The sequence below is a fragment of the Arvicanthis niloticus genome, chromosome 8 (genome assembly GCF_011762505.2).
Source record: "Arvicanthis niloticus isolate mArvNil1 chromosome 8, mArvNil1.pat.X, whole genome shotgun sequence".
Lineage (NCBI taxonomy): Eukaryota > Metazoa > Chordata > Mammalia > Rodentia > Muridae > Arvicanthis > Arvicanthis niloticus.
This window is the reverse complement of record NC_047665.1, coordinates 1,681,789-1,702,500: the sequence shown is the minus strand read 5'-3', so window position 1 is coordinate 1,702,500 and position 20,712 is coordinate 1,681,789. Positions and strand designations below refer to the sequence as shown.

At 45.9% G+C, this 20,712-nt stretch overlaps 1 protein-coding gene across 2 annotated transcripts in view; it reads right to left on the bottom strand.

Annotated features, from left to right (window-relative positions):
• Window positions 1–20,712, bottom strand: part of Ptch1 (patched 1) — a 57,819-nt gene that overhangs the window by 1,873 nt on the left and 35,234 nt on the right. The window contains exons 16-24 of one of the 2 annotated variants that reach the window (XM_076938855.1): window positions 16,046–16,188; window positions 13,851–14,034; window positions 11,798–12,078; window positions 9,407–9,544; window positions 7,683–7,825; window positions 3,994–4,093; window positions 3,271–3,525; window positions 1,247–1,790; window positions 1–829 (exon numbers count right to left, since the gene is read on the bottom strand). The exon at window positions 1–829 is cut by the window's left edge and continues 1,873 nt beyond it. In XM_076938855.1, coding sequence (XP_076794970.1) covers window positions 1,266–1,790; window positions 3,271–3,525; window positions 3,994–4,093; window positions 7,683–7,825; window positions 9,407–9,544; window positions 11,798–12,078; window positions 13,851–14,034; window positions 16,046–16,188 — 1,769 coding nt within the window. In that variant the 3' untranslated portion in view covers window positions 1–829; window positions 1,247–1,265. Of the gene's footprint in view, window positions 1,791–3,270; window positions 3,526–3,993; window positions 4,094–7,682; window positions 7,826–9,406; window positions 9,545–11,797; window positions 12,079–13,850; window positions 14,035–16,045; window positions 16,189–20,712 lie in introns of both variants that reach the window. The other variant, XM_034509909.2, reaches the window with a different exon arrangement.

Below are 20,712 nucleotides of genomic sequence, written 5' to 3'. Positions count from 1 at the left end.
TGGAGGGTTACCCATGACCTCAGAAGCTGCCACAGGCATGAAGCAATCTAGCTTCTCTTGAATAGTCCCAGAGAATAAGTCAGATGATTGGGGCCACCCTTCCACTAGCATTGAGACAGAAAAAGACCTGGACCTTCCCAGCTCACCTAGGCCAGAGCTAAGATCATACAAAGCAAAGAAAAACACAAAAAAGAATAACAAAAATCACAGTACAGTACATTAAAAAGTCACATACACACACCCACCCACCCATGCGAACTGCATACAACTACCCCTAGAGAAGCCACTGGGATTAACCTGTTTTCTTCATGTCTGCTCGTTAAACAATTACCACGCATAGCGTGTTCCAAAGTTAACAGTAACAATTCATCCTACCACAGGGTTGTGATATGCAAATTTAAAATATTTTAAACAGAAACCTTTACAAATAATCCTATTACATAAGCAATATTTGCATAGAATTATACAAGTAAATTATACAATATTTAAGCAGCAGCGACATATGCTGGGAGATTTTTAAAACTAAGTTAAGCTTGGTTGCGGCACAGAGACCAATGTACACAGGGGAAAGGACCCCCGTGGTCTCTCCACTCTGGGGCAAGAGTGGAGAGGCCCCAGGCAATAGACTGTACAGCATTTCCATGTATATTACATGTGTACACCTCTTAAATATTTATAGAAATATTTCACAAAATAATACAATCAGTTACAGTAACAATGAACTGCTTTCCCATAATTCCAAGCAGCTCTCTTCAAGCGGTCAGTTCTGGAAAGAGGTGGGGGCGGGGCTTTCCAATCTTTGGCCTCTTTGCTTCAGATTTTAATTACCCTTTAAAAGAGAACAGAAAGGGAGGTCACATTATGGTCACGGCCACACTGAACTGTGTGCCTTACACAACACAGTTCTTTACTCTGGGCGGGTGGCTGAGAGCCCTGAAACTCGGCAACGGGGCTGACTGGGGTGCTAAACGCGTTTCACCGATTTTTCACCCTGTAGTCATCTGTGTGCTTGTTAGAACTCTGCTCTAAGTGGTCAGCAAACAGGTACAAGGCAAAGCTGCTAAATGCATCCAAGAGATTAACAGCGGAAGAAAAGAGATCCAGTTTGGAACGGTACTGTTACTCTGAGGATGAGAGTTTGACCTCGTCAGCTTTGCCTTGGGAGTAAAAGGTCTCCCAGGGTCCAGTCTGGGTCCACTGCTCAGATGGCCCTGGGAAGCACCCCTGGGATACCTGTGGCACACACCTCAGTTGGAGCTGCTCCCTCATGACCTCTCCTCACACTCCACGTCCTGTAGCTCTATGACCTCCACCTTTGAGTCTCTCCTTTCACACCTGACATGAAAAGGCACATGAGGATCCTCGAACACCCCGTGATCAGTCTCAGGGTAGCTCTCATAGCCTGGACAGGGTCCCCCTCGGGGGTTGCGCCCAGGTCCAGGCGGGGGGTGCACAGCGACAGTCACGGAAGCTGAAGCCGTCACAGTGGTGATGGGCTGGCAGTAGCTGGGCACAGAGCTGCCCGTGGCAGTGGACATTGGGTTCCGAGGGTTGTGAGAACGGGCCCCACGGGGGCCTGAGCGGTCCCTATTGCTAGGGCCAGAATGCCCTTCAGTAGAAATTTCAAAAGCGTCTCTGCGCGGTCTATAGGGGGGTGGCCGCAAGCCTTCTCTGGGGGCATCCCTTCGAGGCTGCTGGCCTTGCCGTCCAGGGGACAAAGAGGCAGAGTCCAGGTGGGGCGGTTGCCGAGGGTTCAAGGGAGGCTGATGTCTGGAGTCAGGATGGACCACCTGCAGAGGAGACATTAGGTTAGGGGAGGTAGGATGGTGACCTTCTACCCACAAAAGAAAACCTATTTCCTTAGAAACTTCCAGGATGTGAATCCTACTTGCTCCAGCACAGCTGGCTGGAGGCACAGAGCCACTCTCATAGTTACAGGAGCATCCCAACTCCCCCCCACAACCAACTGCCCATCCTGCTCAGTACAGCCAGAGCCTAGGTTCTTTGCCTTAAAACTGCCAAGTTCCGGATGGCCAAGAGGCTGGGTGTCTTGGAAATAGGAAACCATATACCGTAGCTTTTAAAAGTTTTAAGGCTCCCGTTTCTGGGTCATATTATTATTTTTTCCCACCTGTCCATAGCTCCAAGCCAGGTGTAGTCAGAAGCTGATGTACTATAGAAGCAGAGCAAAAACTTCCACACAGATAGTTCTGTTAGGCAATACATCTCTGCCTGACTATTAGGAATCTGGTTTCTGGGTCTCTGTACAAAGCTCGGAGCAACACAGTGGCCACATCAATCAAAAGGACCGTGACCAACTTCAAAGTCGGTGAGCTTGTACCTATTTTTAGGCTCCTGCTGAACAGAACCAGATTCACACTGCAGCTCAGCAGGGCATCGTCACGGGTGTGTGTGTTTGGGGGGGGGGTGTTGTGGAGAGAGGACGGGGACACAATTCACTGGCCAGCCTCTCTCTCCTTCATGGAAGGCTGCTCTAGCCTGGGACTGGAATACACATTTCCTGTAAGCATAGCGGGGGCCTCAGGCAAGCAATAGGAGCTTTGGGAGCCTTCCCTAACTCTTCAAGGCCGATCATCTTGACAGGAGGGGCTGGGGTGGGTAGGGAAGGAGCCTGTGGATTCCTTACTACCCTCTGGAATTAAGTACTCAGGATGCTTCTGAGTACTTTCAATAAATCTCCAGCCATCTACAAACCACAAAGTGACTGTTGGGAAAGCTTTAGATAGTTTAATTAAAATAACTTTGTGCCAATGTCATTTAAAGGTACTAGAGATGAGAGGAAAACAAATAAATGCTCCTCGTGGTGGTACACCGCACTGTCTGTCTGTCTGTCACATCTCCTCCTGTGTCGTTCTGAAAGGACAGACAGTGAGTGTGAATGGACCAGAGAAGGGAAAGGAGATAAAAGCCCTAAAGCTGAGTCTACTCTGAATAAGGGTAGGGCTGGGGATGAGCCCTAGGGCTTTGAGGATTCCAGGCAAGCACTTCACCACTAAACTATGCCTCCCTGTAACAATGCTGGCACTGCCCCATTTCAGTCCGCAAGATTAAAAAGAAACGCATCATAGTTTACAAAAAAAATGGCATGCTGGCAGTTTCCTGTGATTTGACCTGGCGTGGATACTTTTTTCTTGCACCCCATCTGTCTATGAGATCTGCTGTTCAGAGTAGGCAAGGGCCTCCCCTGAACCTCATGGCCCACTGCCACAGGACGAATGAATCTTCCCCAGTCCCCTCCAGGTGACTCACAGTGGACCGGGCAAAGACAGGGTTTTCTGTGGCTTCCACAATCACTTGGTGGGCAGGACCTCCGGTGCCCTGCTGGGCTTCATAGTGCCTGAGCTCCTCACTGATGCCAGACACTGTGGTCTGAGAGCTGTACTCTGAGTCGGAGGAATCAGACCCGTTGTTCATGTGACCAGGAGGCACCGCAAACCTGACGACACTTGGGGGCGGCTCAGGAGAAGGAGTAGGCAGCCGGTTTAGTCCATTGGCTGGAGACACCTGTTTGAGGAGGTTTCCAATTTAAAAAGTGTTACATTTGTTTACCTGCTAGTTACTTTCAAAGTTCAAAGCTCAGGATTATTCATGGGGCTCTGTGACCTCATAGGGAATCCTCACACATTATACTGTATCTCCTTCCCTTCTCCCTCCTATCTGGAAGACACTCAAGATTCTGGCACAAAAACATTGCCCCAACATCCAACACCAGAAAGGCGGGACAGTATCTTTTACCCATCTTTTCCTGTTAATAAGCCCAAACAGTTATCTGATGTAGAAAACCTTCCTTTACATATCCCTAAGATGGAAGCTGTCCTTCCACTGGTCTAAAACAGTCAAAGGAAAAAGTGAAATAGCCATTGTTAATGGATGCTGACTGAAAAGCTCAGACCATCAACTAATATGGAAGCACCTGACTATCTCAATCAGGAGTGGTGTTGGGGGGGGGGGTAACTCTGGGTGATCACTGACCTCAGGACATGGTCCAAAGAAAGATAAGAGAACAGGCAGTAGAACCAGTCCGTTGAGAACCCCCAAGACGGTGAGAATGGCCAGGACGGCAAAGAAGTATCTGGAAGACAAAAGGGATATGGGTCCTGTCAGAGTTAAATGAAAGCATTCCACCCTCCAGGCACCCAAACCTGCTCAGCTGAGAAGTCAGCTATGAAACCCTAGTTCAAACCTAGCACAAGGTTAGTTTGGGATTTTGCTCCTTTTCAACCGTACGACGCCGAGACTACATTCCATACCCTGTAGTGGTAGCTCGTGAAGGAAGGGGGAAAAATAGTTAATTTGCTGAAATCCTCTGCTTGTGACGTTATTTGTGAACATGTTACACCAACACAGAAATATGGAATGCAAGCTGAACGGCTGAGCAACCTGAAAGTACAGATACAATGTGGAGCGAGGGGCCCCTCTCGAGAACCCAGCAGAAGCAAACAAATGAAGTAGAGGGTGTAGAATTTAAGCAATTTGGCCCAGGAGGAAAAGCAGCCTGCTTCTGCAGGCAGCTAATCCACTGTGAAATGCCCCTGCTTCTTACAGCAGAATCTCTAATTAAGTCTCTAGTACATCAGGTAAGGCTTTCCCTGGGCTTTCATTAAGCACAACTTTCTGCCTACAATTTCTCTGGGTTCCAGTTTTACCGAACAGCTCCAATTGCAACCTTTTTAGAACACAGGAACCAGCTTTCTGCAAAGAAAACGCTGCCCATTCTGTGAGAGCCAGGGCATTGTGCAGGTCGAGGGCGCTCCACAATGGCAGGGCTGCTCTGCGGGCCAATCTTTTGTTGAACAATTTAGCATCTTTGAATACTCTTGTTTTGCGTCAGCCAATTCAAATATAAAGGCTGAAGCACCATGGTAGAAGAGGGAGAGTGAACAGCAAGTTCTGCGTTCCCACCATTGAGGGCTAAAGGTCTGGGATCCTTCAAGAATACCAAGGTAAACCTGTCAGCCAGGGCCCGCCTCTGGTCAGCACTGCACAGCTGGAGGGCGCACACTCCACGCAAGGATGCTTTTCTGGAACTAATGATTTCTAGGGCTTTGATGGAAAGGTTGGGGCTGAGGGCTGGGGTTAGGATGTTCTGGAAAGAGGGAAGGCTAGATATCTATCTGTTAATGGTCCCCTGGATCATAAAACTGAACAGCTACCCTACGATGCCATGTCTGCATATGTTTTGACATCAGATGAAAGGAGAGAGAATCCCTATAAAAATACAAATACCTTACAGCTATTGTAAACACTAAAACCTGCTGAGTTGCATTAGTAAAACCCAAGCCGCCAATGTCTTGCTCTAACATAAACTGTGGAACTTTTGGGTGGAGGCATATATCAGCAGCAGACATTAAGACATTTGCATCTCATCCATCTAGCTGCTACATAAACAGACCAATTAGATTTCTGACGGCTTCATGTATACAGTGTCTGTTCATTTATTCAACTCCAGTGAGGACTTTATCCATCCTATTTTAGAAAATGGGAAGCCCTTTTAAGTGCTTGAAACAGAAACCCTGCTCTCTCTGGGAGGGAATGAGCAGGCCCAGCTAGGGCAGGATGAGGGGATAGGTTGTGTTCCTTAGTATTCTTTGTAAAGCCATGCATCAGCTCCTCAGATGACTCGACCTGCAAGGTCTCAGCACACCCAACTTTCTCTTGGCTTTGAACTGCCTGGGTAGAGTTGTATCTCCCAATCCCTACAGACCATGAGCCACACAGCAGAGATGGGTTACCTGTTACTTGCCAGTAATCACAAAGACAGCACTTGTGAGGCCGGCATTACTTTTGTGTTGGCAGAGCCAAGGGACCATACCAAATCAGTCTCATTCGGCACTGGACATTTATATATCAATAAGACAAGTGTAGAAGAAACAAACTCCCAATCAACACTTTAAAACAAAACAAAAAAATCCCAAACTAGGAGCTAAGTTAAAGCAACTATCTCAATGGTATTTGGCAAATGAGAGTCTACTGAGTGGTTCACCAACTTACCAATAGGCTGTGTGAATGAATACCAGCTTGTTCAGGCTCACTTGGGAGCTGTCTGGAAAGGCCTCTGTCAATCTGTACTTTAATAGCCCCAGATGATGAGGAATATAGGAGTTCTAGTCTATACTGAAATGGAGTCAATCTCTGCCTACTCTACCCACAATGAGCCAACTGTACCTCAATCAGAAAGAGTGACATGGTAGAAGATTGGCTGTCCAAGGGGCTATGCCTCAAAACTGGTCAATGAACTCCCACCCTTTCTTTTTCCTCCTCTGGTAGTGGGGTTTGAATTCACTTGTCCCTTGCATTCAGCTAAAACTTCTAGATAAAAATCCTTTTTTTTTTTTTTTAAAATTTGAACACGTGAACTTCCCCTACTTGGCTAGCCCGTGTGTATACACATGTAAACCTTGATTAGAGCCAGATGTGGTAGCACATACCTACAATTTTAGCACTCAGGAGGCTGAGGCAGGACTATCAGCACTTCAAAGCCATTCTCTGCTATGGGAGTTTCAGGCAAGCCTGGGCTACATGAGACCTGTTTCGTAAACAAACAAAACCCCAAACACCCAACCCCTTAAAAAGCATTTTCTTGTCTTCTTCACATTCTCCTGCTTTTAATACACATTAGTATTTTTCCTAAAAAGTAGCCTGAAGAGCAGCCAGGATGTCCAGGAGCTCTACCCTAACCAGGGAAGCACAGAACAATCCTGTGTCAAAGAGTACCAATAAAAGAAAAATTAAACAACGCTACCAAGAACAGCCTGATTAGGTCATTTCTCCAGACATGGAGCACCCTACACAGCCTCTTATCTTAAAGACATACTAGGATCTTTACACATCAGATTTTCCTCTCCAATGGATCATGGTTTTAATTCAGTAGTCACCCAGGGAAGCCAACATTGCTTTAGAGTTATTTCTTTCTTGGGGAGCTAAGAGTCTTCCCAAAATGAAAACTCACTGTCCTTTACTTCAAAAGCATTTTACCCAAAAGAACAAAACCTGGCCTTGTGATGCAAAGAGGAGAACACAGGCCGAGCTCAGAGTCGCTAAATTTGACCTTGCAGTCAGGTGTTCAGCATTTATGAAGCTCCACAAGGGACCCAAACACGAAATCTGGGTACACTGTACTCATTTCCCATGTGTACTTAAGAGCTAGGTGACCATATTGGAGGTAGGGTACGTTTTCTTTCTAAAGTTTGCTTTAAGGCGGGGTCTCATGTATCCCTGGCTATTCTCAAACTCAATATATAGGCAAAGATTGGTCTACGGAGATAAGCCTTTCCTGAGCTACGGAGATAAGCCACCTGCACCTGGTTTACATGGCATCAGAGATGAAACCCATGGCTTCATGCATGCCTAGCATCCCAGTGAACTGCATCTCCATCCCCTCCACAGTTCTGAAGGGGAGGGGACCAAAGTTGAATGATGTTATTTATCGGAAGTCACAGTCATCTATAGATGTTTGCAACTGGAGTCTCAACACGTGGGCTGCCACACACTCTTTCAAGCTGTGGAGCCGCCTCTAGCCCAAGATACTGGTAGGCCAGGATGTTATGAAACAGGCTGAGACGCACCCCTAGTAGATAGAGAAGTAATATGCCACCAAGACAGTAACGATTCTTTTTTTTTTTTTTTTTTTAAATCAAGCCTCCTCTTCCATCTCTGCTTACCTGACAATGAAATCAAATTCGGACCCTGCAAGCATCAGTACACCCAGCAGAGTGGACACAGCACCATCCAGAACAGGAGCAAACATGTGCTCCAGGGCAAGCATAGCCCTGTGGTTCTTGTCCCCAATGGCTGTCAGAAAGGCCTGAGCAAAGGAAAAACAGAGATGGTCACACTCTTGGTGTGGTGAAGTGCTCAGCTCTGTCTGTACTTGGGTTTTGTTGATTTTCCTCATGTACCTCAGACTGTCCTCAAACTCACTACCGTACAAGAATGACCTTGAGCTGAAGCTTCCTTGTTCCATTTCTGCAGTGCCGTGGTTTACAGGTATGCACTACGATGGCTGCTTTTATGTGGTGCTGAGGAGAGAGCCCAGGGAGTCCTGCAGGCTAGGCAACCACATTGCCATCTTACCTATAGCCTCTACCCTACAAGTTAAATAATTCTTAACTTTGTGTAGGTGGGCGGAGTCATCTCAAAGAGACTACTCTACTGTTAAGAAAAAAAGTATCCAAAACATAGCAATATACCCAAAAGGATGCCTGACTTTTTAATGTCATGATAAAGCACTGTTTATTAGGTCTTCTGAAAAACAACAACAACAACAACAAACCCAAAGCATGGTAGTCCAGGCTTATAATCCCTGGACTTTATTTATCAGACAGCCTACCTACTAACCTACTTAGTGAGCTCCAAGCCAGTGAAAGAATCTGTCCAAAAAACTAAGGCAAATGGCACCTCAGTAACAGTATCTGTTACCTTCCAGTCTCCACAGGCATTATACGCACACAATCCAGACACATGGGTGATTCTGAGACACTGTTCCTAAATCATCATCTCACTGATAGCTTCAAAACGCATTCCTTCTGAACACCTACGTCCACAGCCCGTGAGAGAGCAGCGACAACTCTGAGAGGCTACAGAAGGCACAGACTGTGTGCTACATCCAAAGCTCAATGCTGGAAAAGCAGTAGTAACATCCTTGGTTCAGGCCTAACCTCGGCATTGCAAACACTAGCATTTATTCAGTCAATACTATTTACTGAATGCCTGTTAACGGCCCCAGGTACTTAATACTATGAGCGCATCTGTAGGCAGAAATTAAACCACACAACGCTACAAGGCTTTTAAGTAGTTTTCCCATCAGTGTGCACAACAACCAGCTCATCTTTTGGATTCTACTCTCTTTTTGGTTAATTTCTTCCAACAACAAGGCAGTGTATAAAGAGAGAGGGGTTAACATTTCCTTGAAACCATCCATGGTTTTCTTGTTTTCTGTCACCATGGATGCACGCAGAAGCTGGGAGGTCTACAGAGCTGGGTGGGCTGAGGTGGAAGAGCAGGCTCTTCAAGGCTGTGTGCGTCCGAGCTTTCATTCACAAGCCTGAGGGTATTTCTGTGGCTGCCAGCTACCTCACTCTCAGTTATGCTATCTCCACCAACCCTCTGAGGGAGGTCTTGCTTTATCCTCACTTTATGACAACTGTGGAACTGAGTGCTGGTAGTCACAAACCAACACCTTTGTACAAAAGGCCTTGCAGGCTTCTCTAATACACCGCAATGTGCGGCACTCTGTCTTCTTACTCTCCATACCTCCCAAAAGAAACATCTCAGACCTCCTTGGGAAAACTTTGATTGAATCTCTCCCTGTGACTTGTGGAACTGAGAGACCCAGATTCCTCTGCCCTGTCAGAGTGAGCAAGTTTCCCTGAAGGACCTCCCATACCAAAGCCACGTGGACAGTGAACTCCACTCCGATGCCAACAGATGCAATCAGGATGACCACAGGCACAGCACTCAGCTTGATCCCAATGAGGCCCATCATGCCAAAGAGCTCAACAGTCATCAAAGCCAGGACCATGACCTTGAAGGAGGAGCACACAATTAGTAAGTCAGCTCAAGGCATGCTAGAGTGTCAAACAGTACAAATTCAAAGTCCCAATGTGGCCTCATTTGTGGGCGGGGGTGGGGGGGCAACAATATACCTGTCACCTAAATACTATGTAAAGTACTGACTTCCTTTACCCCTGGAAAACTTGCTTTACACTTCAATTTTCTGTGTGAATGGTGATGTCTGGACAACTTATAGTCTTGCTAAAAAAGGTCAAAAAGGTGTTTTGTGAGGGCAAAGTTTAGTATTTGTGTGTGTGTGCACATCTGTGTATACAGATGCATGCATGTATGCATGCATTCGTGTATATGGATATGTGTGCATGCATGAGTGAGTGTGTTTGTGTATCTGTATAGGTATGTGTGTATGAGTGTGTATGCCTGTGTGTATGGGAGCATAGACCCATGTGTGCAAGTATGTGCCTGCCACTGTGTATGATGGATGTGTGTGTGTGTACTGGTTGTGTGTGCGTACGTACGTGCACACATACTAGAAGTCAAGCCTAGGTGTTATTCTCAGAGGCCTCCTTGTTGTTGAGAAAGGTTCTCTCACTGAGACCTGAAGCTCACTGGTTAGGCTGGGCAGGAATCCTCCTATTTCTTACTCCAAAGTCTCACTGCACCACAACGTATACCACCTTCACGCAGCTTTGTACAGCAAGGACTTTAATGACTGAGTTATGTGCCAGTTTAGTAAGTAATCTTTGCAAGTTATTTTTTCTAATATTCCTCTTCTAGAAAAGGAAAAATAAAAGAACCACACACCACAGCCATATATGAGGAACTGTTCTATCACAGAGCACAGCCACTGCCCTGTTATTAGCCCATTAGCCACACAGCACTTCCACTGCAGTAAGTATTATGAGTTATTAGAAACAATTCATAGTATAAGGAAGATGTGCAAGGTTACGTGCAAATACTATACTGCTTTAATATGTCTTGGGCCTCAGGGGGACTCTGGTACACAGGGGTTCTGGAGCTAATACCGAGGACAACTGTGGTTCATAACAAAGCTTTTTATTTTTAGCTAAAGCACCGCAAAGTGTCCTCCTTTAACTCCTTGGGTTCATACTGCAATGTATTTTATTGTTAGAGGTTACAGCCTAAAGCTGATAGGATGAGAAAGGCTTTTGTAGGTAAAGCTGTCCTTTGGTTGGAGAGCCTACAGACCAAAGGACGAGACTTGAGAGTGGGCTAGGTCACTGGTGGTCATGTGACAGGTTACAGGGCCTCTGTGCTTTGAAGAGATAGGGAGCATCTAGGATCCACAAAGCAGACCCTCAGGTTTAAGCAAAGGCTTCAAGGAACCTTTCATCTTCTTCGTAAAAAAATGTATGGAGGAATGGTAAGAAAATCTACAAGGTAGACTTTGGAGTTTCTTGTGCCAAGGAGGAGAAAACTGGTTCATAACCCAGGAGGTTTTTGTTGTTAATCTTCTTCACTCTCACATGGAAGAATAAAAGAAAATGATCTCTCCTGTATGGGGATAGGACAGTAGGTGGTGGCAGAGGTCGGGAGAAACAGTGCAAGATGGACGCCGTCCACGGCTTAAGTGCTGTGAAGACTTCTGCAGACTAAACATTTACCTTTAAGGTACCTGCTGCCCGGACTCGGCACAGAAACAAAACCTGTTTTTATAATTCTGGCATTTTAAAGGCTATTTGACAGTTCACGGAGCTTAAGCAATGCCAGGTTGCAGACTCTACACAAGACTCATTTCGAATCTGAGGGTGATTTGGAGAAAAGCTGCCCCAAACTGGCCGTGAGTGGCAATTCACCATTTTCCCCAGGAGTTACAGTGTACCCAGGGTACAAAAGCCCAAGTGTCATCCTCCCCTGCGCCCTGCACTACTAATTCTGTAGTAACTTCTCTACATTACACACAGAAAAACTTTCTGGGATGAGGACACACAATGAGACTTTAGAATGAGAAAATTGTTTATACTTTGGTTATTTTTAACTTAGTAAGTTTTCAGCAATTTCACGCAGCTTACAAAGCCCCCATGCACTTTTTTAATGCTGTGTGAGAGGGACACAGACTCTGGCGTTAAGAGGATCTACCTTCCCCATGAACCTCACCACCTCAAGTAGAATAAATATCTTACAGATGATGCAATCCATACCCTCCTCCTCCAAAAGCCCAGACATAAACAAAACTTCCCAGCCTGCAGCAAGAGCTGGGCTGAAAGGAATCCGACTTCCATAAAGACCCTTGTAATAAACTCACAATGATCCCGGCCGTCCAGGGGTTCAGGAGGAAGACTGCACACACTAGAAACGTGCAGGCCAGCACCACGCTGATGGCTAGCAGCAGCCAGTGGCGCAGGCTGATATACTGCTCCCAGAACAGGAAGGGGTAGCCATTGGGGTAGCTGGACAGTCCCAGGCTCGTATAGTTGTTACAGATGACTCTCACTTTTTCTATGGCTTCCACAAAGTCTGAGGTGTCTCGAAGGCCATTGAGGTAGAAAGGGAACTGAGCGTACTCGATGGGTTCTGCTGCTGGGACTGGAGAGAGGAGACATGAGGTAAGTGAAGGGCCTCAGTGGGGATCCTCCTCATGCCAACTCCACAGACACTGGGTGTGAAGTAAAGAGAAGAGAACTTCCCAAAAGTCCACCTGTCTGTTACCTTTCTACCAATGAAAAGAACAAACAATAAATGATTCTGGGGCTTTACAATATTTATTCCCTGTTGGTTTAAAATTTCTCAACATTTGTGTGTGTGTGTGTGTGTGTGTGTGTGTGTGTACGTACACACACGGAGGTCAGAGGACAATCTCAGATATCAATCTTTTCCTAACTTCCCTGTGAAAAGTCTCTTGTCTCTTGCAGTTTTCTGCTGCATATTCAAGGCTAGCTGGCTCTGGAACTCCCAGGAACATTCCCCATCCCCCGCCTTCTCCTGTTGCCATGTGCACTGGGATTACCAGTATGCTACCACACCCAGCTTCATGTGGGTTCTGGAAATTCAAATCCAGTCCTCATGCTTGTGTGGCAAGCTCATTACCCATTGAGCCATCTCTCCAGCCTATAATCAACCCTTTGATTTTTATTTGGTAGTGGCAGGGGGGTAGGAGCTTGGTGGGCAGTGGAAGGCCTCTATGATCTGCTTGGATTTTTTTTTTAAGGCTTTGATTTTATTATCCCAGAAGCAACTACCATTTGTGAGGTCAAAATGCCATAAGACTTAGAACTTGAAAATACTTTTTTGTCCTTACATCAATCTGCTTTCCTTGACCATTTATAAAACCAAAATAACCCCAGAGTCGTGGCTGGCAGAAAAAAATACTACTGTCCTTACATCAATCTGCTTTCCTCGACCATTTATAAAACCAAAATAATCCCAGAGTCGTGGCTGGCAGAAAAAAATACTACACTTTCTTGTCCTTTAGTGACCTGGCAACTTAAACCTTCCCGGCTTCTCTAATGCAATGCTAAGTCTTCAGCAACAGGGGAAGAAATCCTCACACAACAAGCATTTAGTTACTGCCCTTGTGTGTTCCACACCCTTTGGGGTCATTCAGTTGACTTGCTAAACATGATTTGCCCTATTATAATCTCAACTATAAATTTTCATTAAGACAAGCCTTGGCTGCTTGCCACCAGGCTCTGGGGTTTAGGTACAGGGGAGTTCAGACTGCTGCCTGCCCTGTTTGCAAAAAGGACCCGTCTTCTTTCTCATGTCTTCTCTTGGCCCAATATCCAAAGTGTATGCTGCTACTAACATCTCTAACATAAATGCAAATTAAATCCACACAGAGCCACCTTTCAAACCCCAGGCTTAGAGGTGAAGGGAAGAGGAGAGCACTGATGTACACAGACTTTTCCTCTCCAGTTTAAACAGCTCTGACAGAGCACAGGTGCTTGGTGGCTTACAGAAATGACCCGACATGCCAAAAATCCCTTCAACACCACAGTTGACAAAGTTAAGATAAACATACAATCCCTAGCGATAAAACTCGGCAATAGTAAAATAACACTCGATGTGGAGGCGTCCACGGCTTTCACACGAAACAGCTGGCATCAGGAGAAATGCCTTGAGTTAAGGCCGCAAAAGGGGGTTAGAAACGCTCACTTCTCAAAGTGAGAGCGCAGGGCTGTATTCCATTACACATCCTCATCTGTCTCCCAGAGTTTTAAACTAAAAGAAATATATTGTTCTATTTACACTTTTGAACCCTGGGTAGTGTCAACGGATGGAGCTGTTGCTGAGCTCCAGGCAGTGACTGAAGGAGCCTCTGAGAGCTCCCAGCCTCTCCGAACAGGAGTGCTACTTACTTCTCAGCCTGGTCTCTGGCATGTAGTCAGCTTTGTCATGGACCCACTCTGGTCGGTGAGGCCGGATGTTGGCCTGGGAGGCAGCATAAGCTACAGGGTCGTTGCTGACCCAAGCGGTCAGGTAGATGTAAAAAGCACTCGGATTAATGATGCCATCTGCGTCCACCAGACGCTGTTTAGTCAACTACAAAACGGGAAGAACAGAGGTCATTCAGTGAGAGCTGTGGGGTAAACACATCCTGCTGGGAGAGCAAGGCTTTGTACCCACATTTCCAACAAACAGTAGAATACCCATGCCTCTACAGTGCCCCAGTCCCACAAGGATACCTTTGATGTCTTTCAAAATACACTTATTGGGGGATGCAATCACCAGTGTGTTTACAGCAAACACACGGTCCCGCAGATGGCCCAGGAATTGGCTGAACCAATTAAATCTGAATGCTAAAAAAGACTGTCTGCAGCCAAGGCGGGGAATGAACAATCTGGAAAAACATATTTATAGGAGGGGCAGGGGGGGAAACCTGGCAAGCGTCCTTATCCACGTCTGTGTGTAGTTAACCTCTGTTGTTAACACTGAAGGAAATACCACCCAGTAAATGGAGGGAGCTATAAAATAAAACAACATCTGTATAAATTTTGCTAACACAGCCTCCGATGACCTGTGTATTCCCCCCCCCCCCCAAAAAAAAAAAAAAAAAAAAGAAAAGAAAATGCCCATTGCAAGAACGGGGAAGACAAAGCTGCCAAGGCAGGCCCCGTCTGAGGAATATCACTTCTGCACCTTGGTCAGATTCAGTGGCCACATCTGCTCCCTCTACAGTGGGTCTGCTGGGCTGTGCTTGGGTCAAAGACACTACGAGACACAGTGTGGATTATATATATATGGTAGATACATCAAAAAAATTTCCTGTTTACTTTAGACCCAGGCCTCCTTCCAACGTTTGGTCTTTCTTAACAAACGCCAGTGACAGGAGTTCACAGAGAAGAGAGTAGGGGAATAAAGAGGGTGGAAGAGACGGAAAAAAGTAGACGGCAGGGATCTGGATTCAATTAATGCACGGGATCTCTAACAACTGTAGGTCCTCAGACTGTCTCTGGAATTACATAGCACAGCTCCTGGCCTCTGCACATGCAGCATGCTCTTCTTTCTCCCAGGAGAGGAAATGATATCTTGGTGCCTGGCCCTCACCACAGGCTCCCTGATCCCTAACTCCAATTCAGTCCATCCCTAATATCCTCTCAGGCAGGCTGGTCTGCTGTACCCTTGTCAGGCCCAACTGCTCATTGTGTGCCACTATAAAGCACCAAACTTCATACTCCACAATGACTCTGAACGATGTACTTTGTAAATCTGTCACCTTTAGTGCCAGCAAAAGGGAGAGAAGACAATATGCAAAGCTGACAAGATCACTAGTGAGATGCTTTCTGCCTCAAGATATGGAAAGTAAACTACCAGGAGCAAAGAGGCCTGGGGCTCACCCCAAATCCAGGGTGCACAAGCACCCCTGAACATGCCTGAGGAAAATAAATGGGATATGCTAGAGTCCAAGTACTTCAAATAAATACAGAATACTATCAAAGGGAAGAGTTTTCATCATACTGTGGCGTGAGCAGCATGGGGAGGTTGCAGCTTCTAACGCGCGCTTCTGTTTGCCATATTCAGGAGCAGCAAGCTGCCTATACTCAGTCAGTATCTACTGCTGAGGCCAAGCTGACCCCAGAAAGCATTAAATTACAAAAACATCCTCAACCTCTAGTGACCTCTCTCATCTTCTAAGCCACCCACCTACCCAACCTCTGTTCATATGATTACTCCCCAACAAATCTACCATCCGATGTCTGAATATAACCTGGACCACTATACTAATGTATTTTCATATAACACGTATTTCAGTATTAAACTCTGAAAGCCCAGTGCAGTGTCAACACTGTATTTTGCTCATTGCTATTGTGTTAGATGAAACACCTGTCTGTGCCCTCACTTGACAGGCAGGGAAAGGGAAGCTTTCTGAATAGCTTGAGGTCACATAGCTAGATGGTGGGACGAGATGGCTCAGAGCCAGTTCAGGCTTCTTCTTACCAGCCTCACTTCAGGACCTCGTGGAACACAAGGTGGGATTATACAATGCCAGCCCGACCACCATGGTTCAGCTGCCTAGACATAACTGTTCAGTGTCCTGAAACTTTGTGAATACCTGACTAATGTCAATGGGCTTGTCTCGGCTGCCAGTCTGCACCAGGAGTTTGTAAGCGAGGACGCCGTCATCTGATCCATTTTTATAATTGTTTGGCATGATTCTCCCAGTTTCCCAGTCACTGTCAAATGCATCCTGAAGTCCTAGAAACAGAAACATGTGCAACACATTAAAACCTGGCCTGAGAGCCTTGGTCTGGAGGGATTAGGCCGAGGACAGGAGGCAGGGCAGGAGACTTGTCTGCAGTTTTCTCTCGCTTAAGGAAGGACTCCTGATCTGTTAGTGAATAAACTGTGGTGCTAATCAATCGATGCTCAGAGGGGAGAACAAAGCACACACGCTTAACTTAAGGAATGAAAGTCCAGGAACAGAAGAGATGGCTTAGAGCTGGCTATTCTTAGAGGACCCAAGTTCAGACCCCAGAACCCACTCTGGAGGGCACACAACTGCCTGTAACTCTAACTTCAGAGCTAGCTAATTGTCTCTTTTGGCCTCTACGGGCACATAACTAACACACACACACACACACACACACACAAACACACACACACACACACACACACACACACACACGAACAAATCTTTTAAAGAAAATACAAAAAGAGGAGGGCATGGCAGTTCCTGCCTTCAATTTCAGCACTCAGGAAGCAGAGGCAGGCAGATCTGTGAGTTCAAGGCCAGCCTGTTCCACAAAGTGAGTTCGAGGACAGCCAGGGCTATAAAGAGAAACCCTGTTTCCTCTGAAAGAAAGAAAGAAAGAAAGAAAGAAAGAAAGAAAGAAAGGAGAAGAGAGAGGAAAAGAGAAGGTCTCACTACCTATTCTGCCTGGCCTACACCTCTACTATGAAGATCCGGCTAGCTTGGAACTAACAGAAATCCACCTGCCTCCCAAGTGCCAGGCTGGCTCAGCGCTTGCAGGCGCTCTCTCTTTCGCTCGGTCTCTCTCTCTCTCTCTCTCTCTCTCTCTCTCTCTCTCTCTCTCTCTCTCTCTCTCTCATTCATCTATCCTTCCATCCATCCTTCCTTCATACCACACAGGGAGCTATGTCAGGAGCCTCTTACCAAGACCAGAAAACCTACCCAAAGCAGTAAAATCACATTCAAGTTCCCAACTTGGCTGCCCCTGGAGCCAGGGTGAGGGAACACAGCTCTGTCAATCCCATCCATCTGTTTGACTTGTGCAGCTAATACAAGCTGTGGGATCTGCTGCCAGGTCGTGTAAAGATCACAGCCAACACCTATTCACTCTCCTCCTGTTCTCTTCCCCCCTACCACTCTTCCTTCTAAGTGGAGGGGTGTGTGGAGGAGAGGGAGCATAGGGAAATACCTCACAGGGGAAATTTGGATCTGTTTGAGAACAGGAAGCCACAGGCCGACACAGGGAGGCTCTGTGAGAACAGATGACAAACCGCAAGCCCTGGGCGGGAAAGAGCAAGCCTTCTGGGCTTGGGGGATGGGCAAGCCCACCAGCTCACCACACACAGCTGGGCTTGGACGCTGTAATCAAAACCATCATTATGGACCTGACAGTTTGGCTACAGTTGTAAAGAGGTAAGCATACTGGAAGAGAAGACGGCCCTGGTGACCCAGACTTGGAGGTGAGCACCGCCTGGGGGGTACTCTCCCCAACACCCCCACCAGGCTTTCTGCTTACCAGTCACCTCCCAAGTAGACCCCCCAGCTTCTCAGGAGACCCCTGTGATAGACACATCTACTCAGAGAGATACATTTTACTCGATTTCAGGACATGCCTGGGGGCACTTCAGAAATGAAAACAAACTAAACAGCAAAAAATATACAAGGTTTGTGAATACTTAGCACAGTGAGGTGTTTGGGAATGGGGAGAGGGAAGGTAGGGAGCAGCACTTGTAACAAAAGCCTCCCTGCAGCAAGCTGTGGGCACTGTATTTAGTAAGTAGACTGGGTCACCCATGGGCCCTCAGTAGAGGGACCACCAGGATGGCAATCTTCAGTCTCAGACAGCTATTCACCTTAAAGTTTGCACAGAGAGGCAGCACTACACTATGCAGATGTTATTTTATGACCCAAAGCTTTTCCCCACCCCCACTCTGGAAAAAAAAAATAAACAGAGAAGGACAACGGCTCTCCCAACCCCCTACAAAGGTCCTAGTCTGTTTTCTAAGCCAGGAAAGAAGAGAGCTTTTATTACTTCAGACTTATGTGGCTCTGTTGGCTTAGTGCTACTCCAGGCAGTCCACCTTCAGCTGCTTACCTCCTCAGAGAACAATCAACATTATCATTCCCATTTTACAGATGAGAGGACTGAGCCTGGAAGGTGACAGTCAGAACTATGCTTTGAGACCAGAAAGCCTAAAGCCAGCCAGACTCCACATGTACGACTCCTTGTGGAAACCCACTCTGAGTATAGTGTGCTGTTAGAAGTAATTGCAAAATACATGGAAAATACCAGAAGCTAGCCCAGGTACCAGCAGCATCTGGTGTCAAAGCAGGTAACCGAGAATACATTTGCAAAAGTATATTCACAGAGAATTTTGCAATGCTTAGGGATCTGTGTGCATGTCCTGCCACCAACTTTGAATGAATTCTCTACAATGCTAGCTAGCCCCATGTGCTCTACAGCTACTATCACGAAGAGTAAAGTTCTCTCATGACCACTTTAGTACTTTCTGACTGACCACTGAAAATCTCAACTTCCACAGGCTGGACACCGAACACTTGCCCCTTGGCTGACATTTAAATTCCAACAGTTTACAGCAAAACCTTACATTTCAGCTCTCTCACTAGAAAGACTTAAAATGGAAAATTATTTTGAGTTTAGGCTAAAGGAATTACACAAATATATAAGCCCCTAGAAATGAAATGATAATGTATTCCATTCATTTAATTCAGTATGAATAAAGAAATGAACGCCCCCTGTACGTGAAGCAGTTAGATTTCATCTCCAACTTTACCACCAATGTCCTATGCGAGCTCGGGATATTTCTCAGAGGGAGAGTGCAGTCCTGGGTTTTAACCCAGGACTGACCTTCAAAGTGGCCTATATTAGCCATTAAATATTTTTTAGGACTGAAAAAAAAACAAAGTAACTATTGGAGTATTGACAAAGGACTTTAAAACTACACACAAGTATTTGGAAGGAATGTTCAAAGACCCAAATTAACACTTAGTAGGTCTAAATAATGCCTCTGCAGGCTAGAGCCCTGGCATCTTGTGACCAGTGCTCTGTAGGACCCTGAAGGCATTACAGCTCCAGGGCTGTATGGGATTCTGCCATCTTAGCATCCATGGGCACAACTGGTTAGCTGGGTGCTTTTTGCTTAGCAACCAAAATGTGGTTCAAATATACAGATATCTACACATCTGAATGTTCTGGGTCTTACAAGAGGTGAAACTATAACTAATACTGTCTTTAAAAGGGTGTCCCTCAAACTGCCTCTGCTTACCCTTCCCAACCTTGGCCTACACCTCACCAAAGGGAAGACACTGGAAAGCACTTCTACAACATCCTCCTCCACTAAGCACAGGAGATTTCTTTGTCATTTGTGGCAAGTTATTTGCATGTCTTTGGTCAATGTTGGGGTTGAGTAGGGCAGAGACTCTCTCAACTGGCTTTGTTAATTCACTACTTAAAAAAACAATGCCAAGAGTAAGAAAATAAAATGTCAAGTGAATTCAAGTTAATCTCCTGAGTTTCCAAGGCTGTGACAGTAAAGTCATGCTTTCTCCACCATCCCCCAAACAAAGTGGGACCTGGCGCACAAGTATGAGCAAATTCTAGTCACTGCTCAATACCAATTCCTGTCAAATCAAGTTGTTTATCACCTAATGCAAACTCAAAGGGAAACTGGCTGTCTTAAGACAAAAAGAGGGCACTTAAATATGTGTTTAAACAAGCCTAATTAAGTGGGAAATTAAGACAGCCACTGGGATAGTCTAAGCCAACAAATACTGGGGTCAGAATTATTTGGGTACTCCAGTAAAAGCAATTTGGTTTGAATTGTGTGGGTAATGGTCTTGATGGTCTACTGTGATTTGCACATGTCAACATGAACAGATGCTTTGAGAACCACTGACTGCCATTCATATTCAGTCAGTGTGTAGTTACAGGCAAATTCAGACCATCTTATATTTTTCTCCATCTGACTAACATTTACAAGAGATGTGTCTAGCATGGTAAAAGGTGCGTCACCAAACCGGATGAGTTTGACCTCCAGGACCCTCATGATGGAAAGAGGAAAGTTGTCTTTGGGTCTCAATATACATATTATGATACACACACACAAATCATCAGATAAAACGGAGGGGGTGGGGAGGCAGGATCTGCCCCTTTGTAAAACAACAGGATATAGCTAAGCATTTTTAAGTCCATTGCCAAACGGAAGGATAGTCAGTATGCTCTTTGGAAGTCAATGGTGTCTATGGTCAATTGGAAGGGTAAAGCATACACACCATTTTAGTGTTGGGGAGAGTCCTGGGGAGAGCAAGCCGTGTGTGTGTGTGTGTGTGTGTGTGTGTGTGTGTGTGTGTGTGTGTGTACCTTCCACTCAAATATGCTATGAACCCAAAGTATATGAGTGAAAATTTAAAAGATAGTCAAAATACCCAATGACTGACCCAAAATCCACTGCTACAGTAGGCTGTAATTTAGCAGACAGCTCAGAAATCCCACCAAATACTCTAATTTC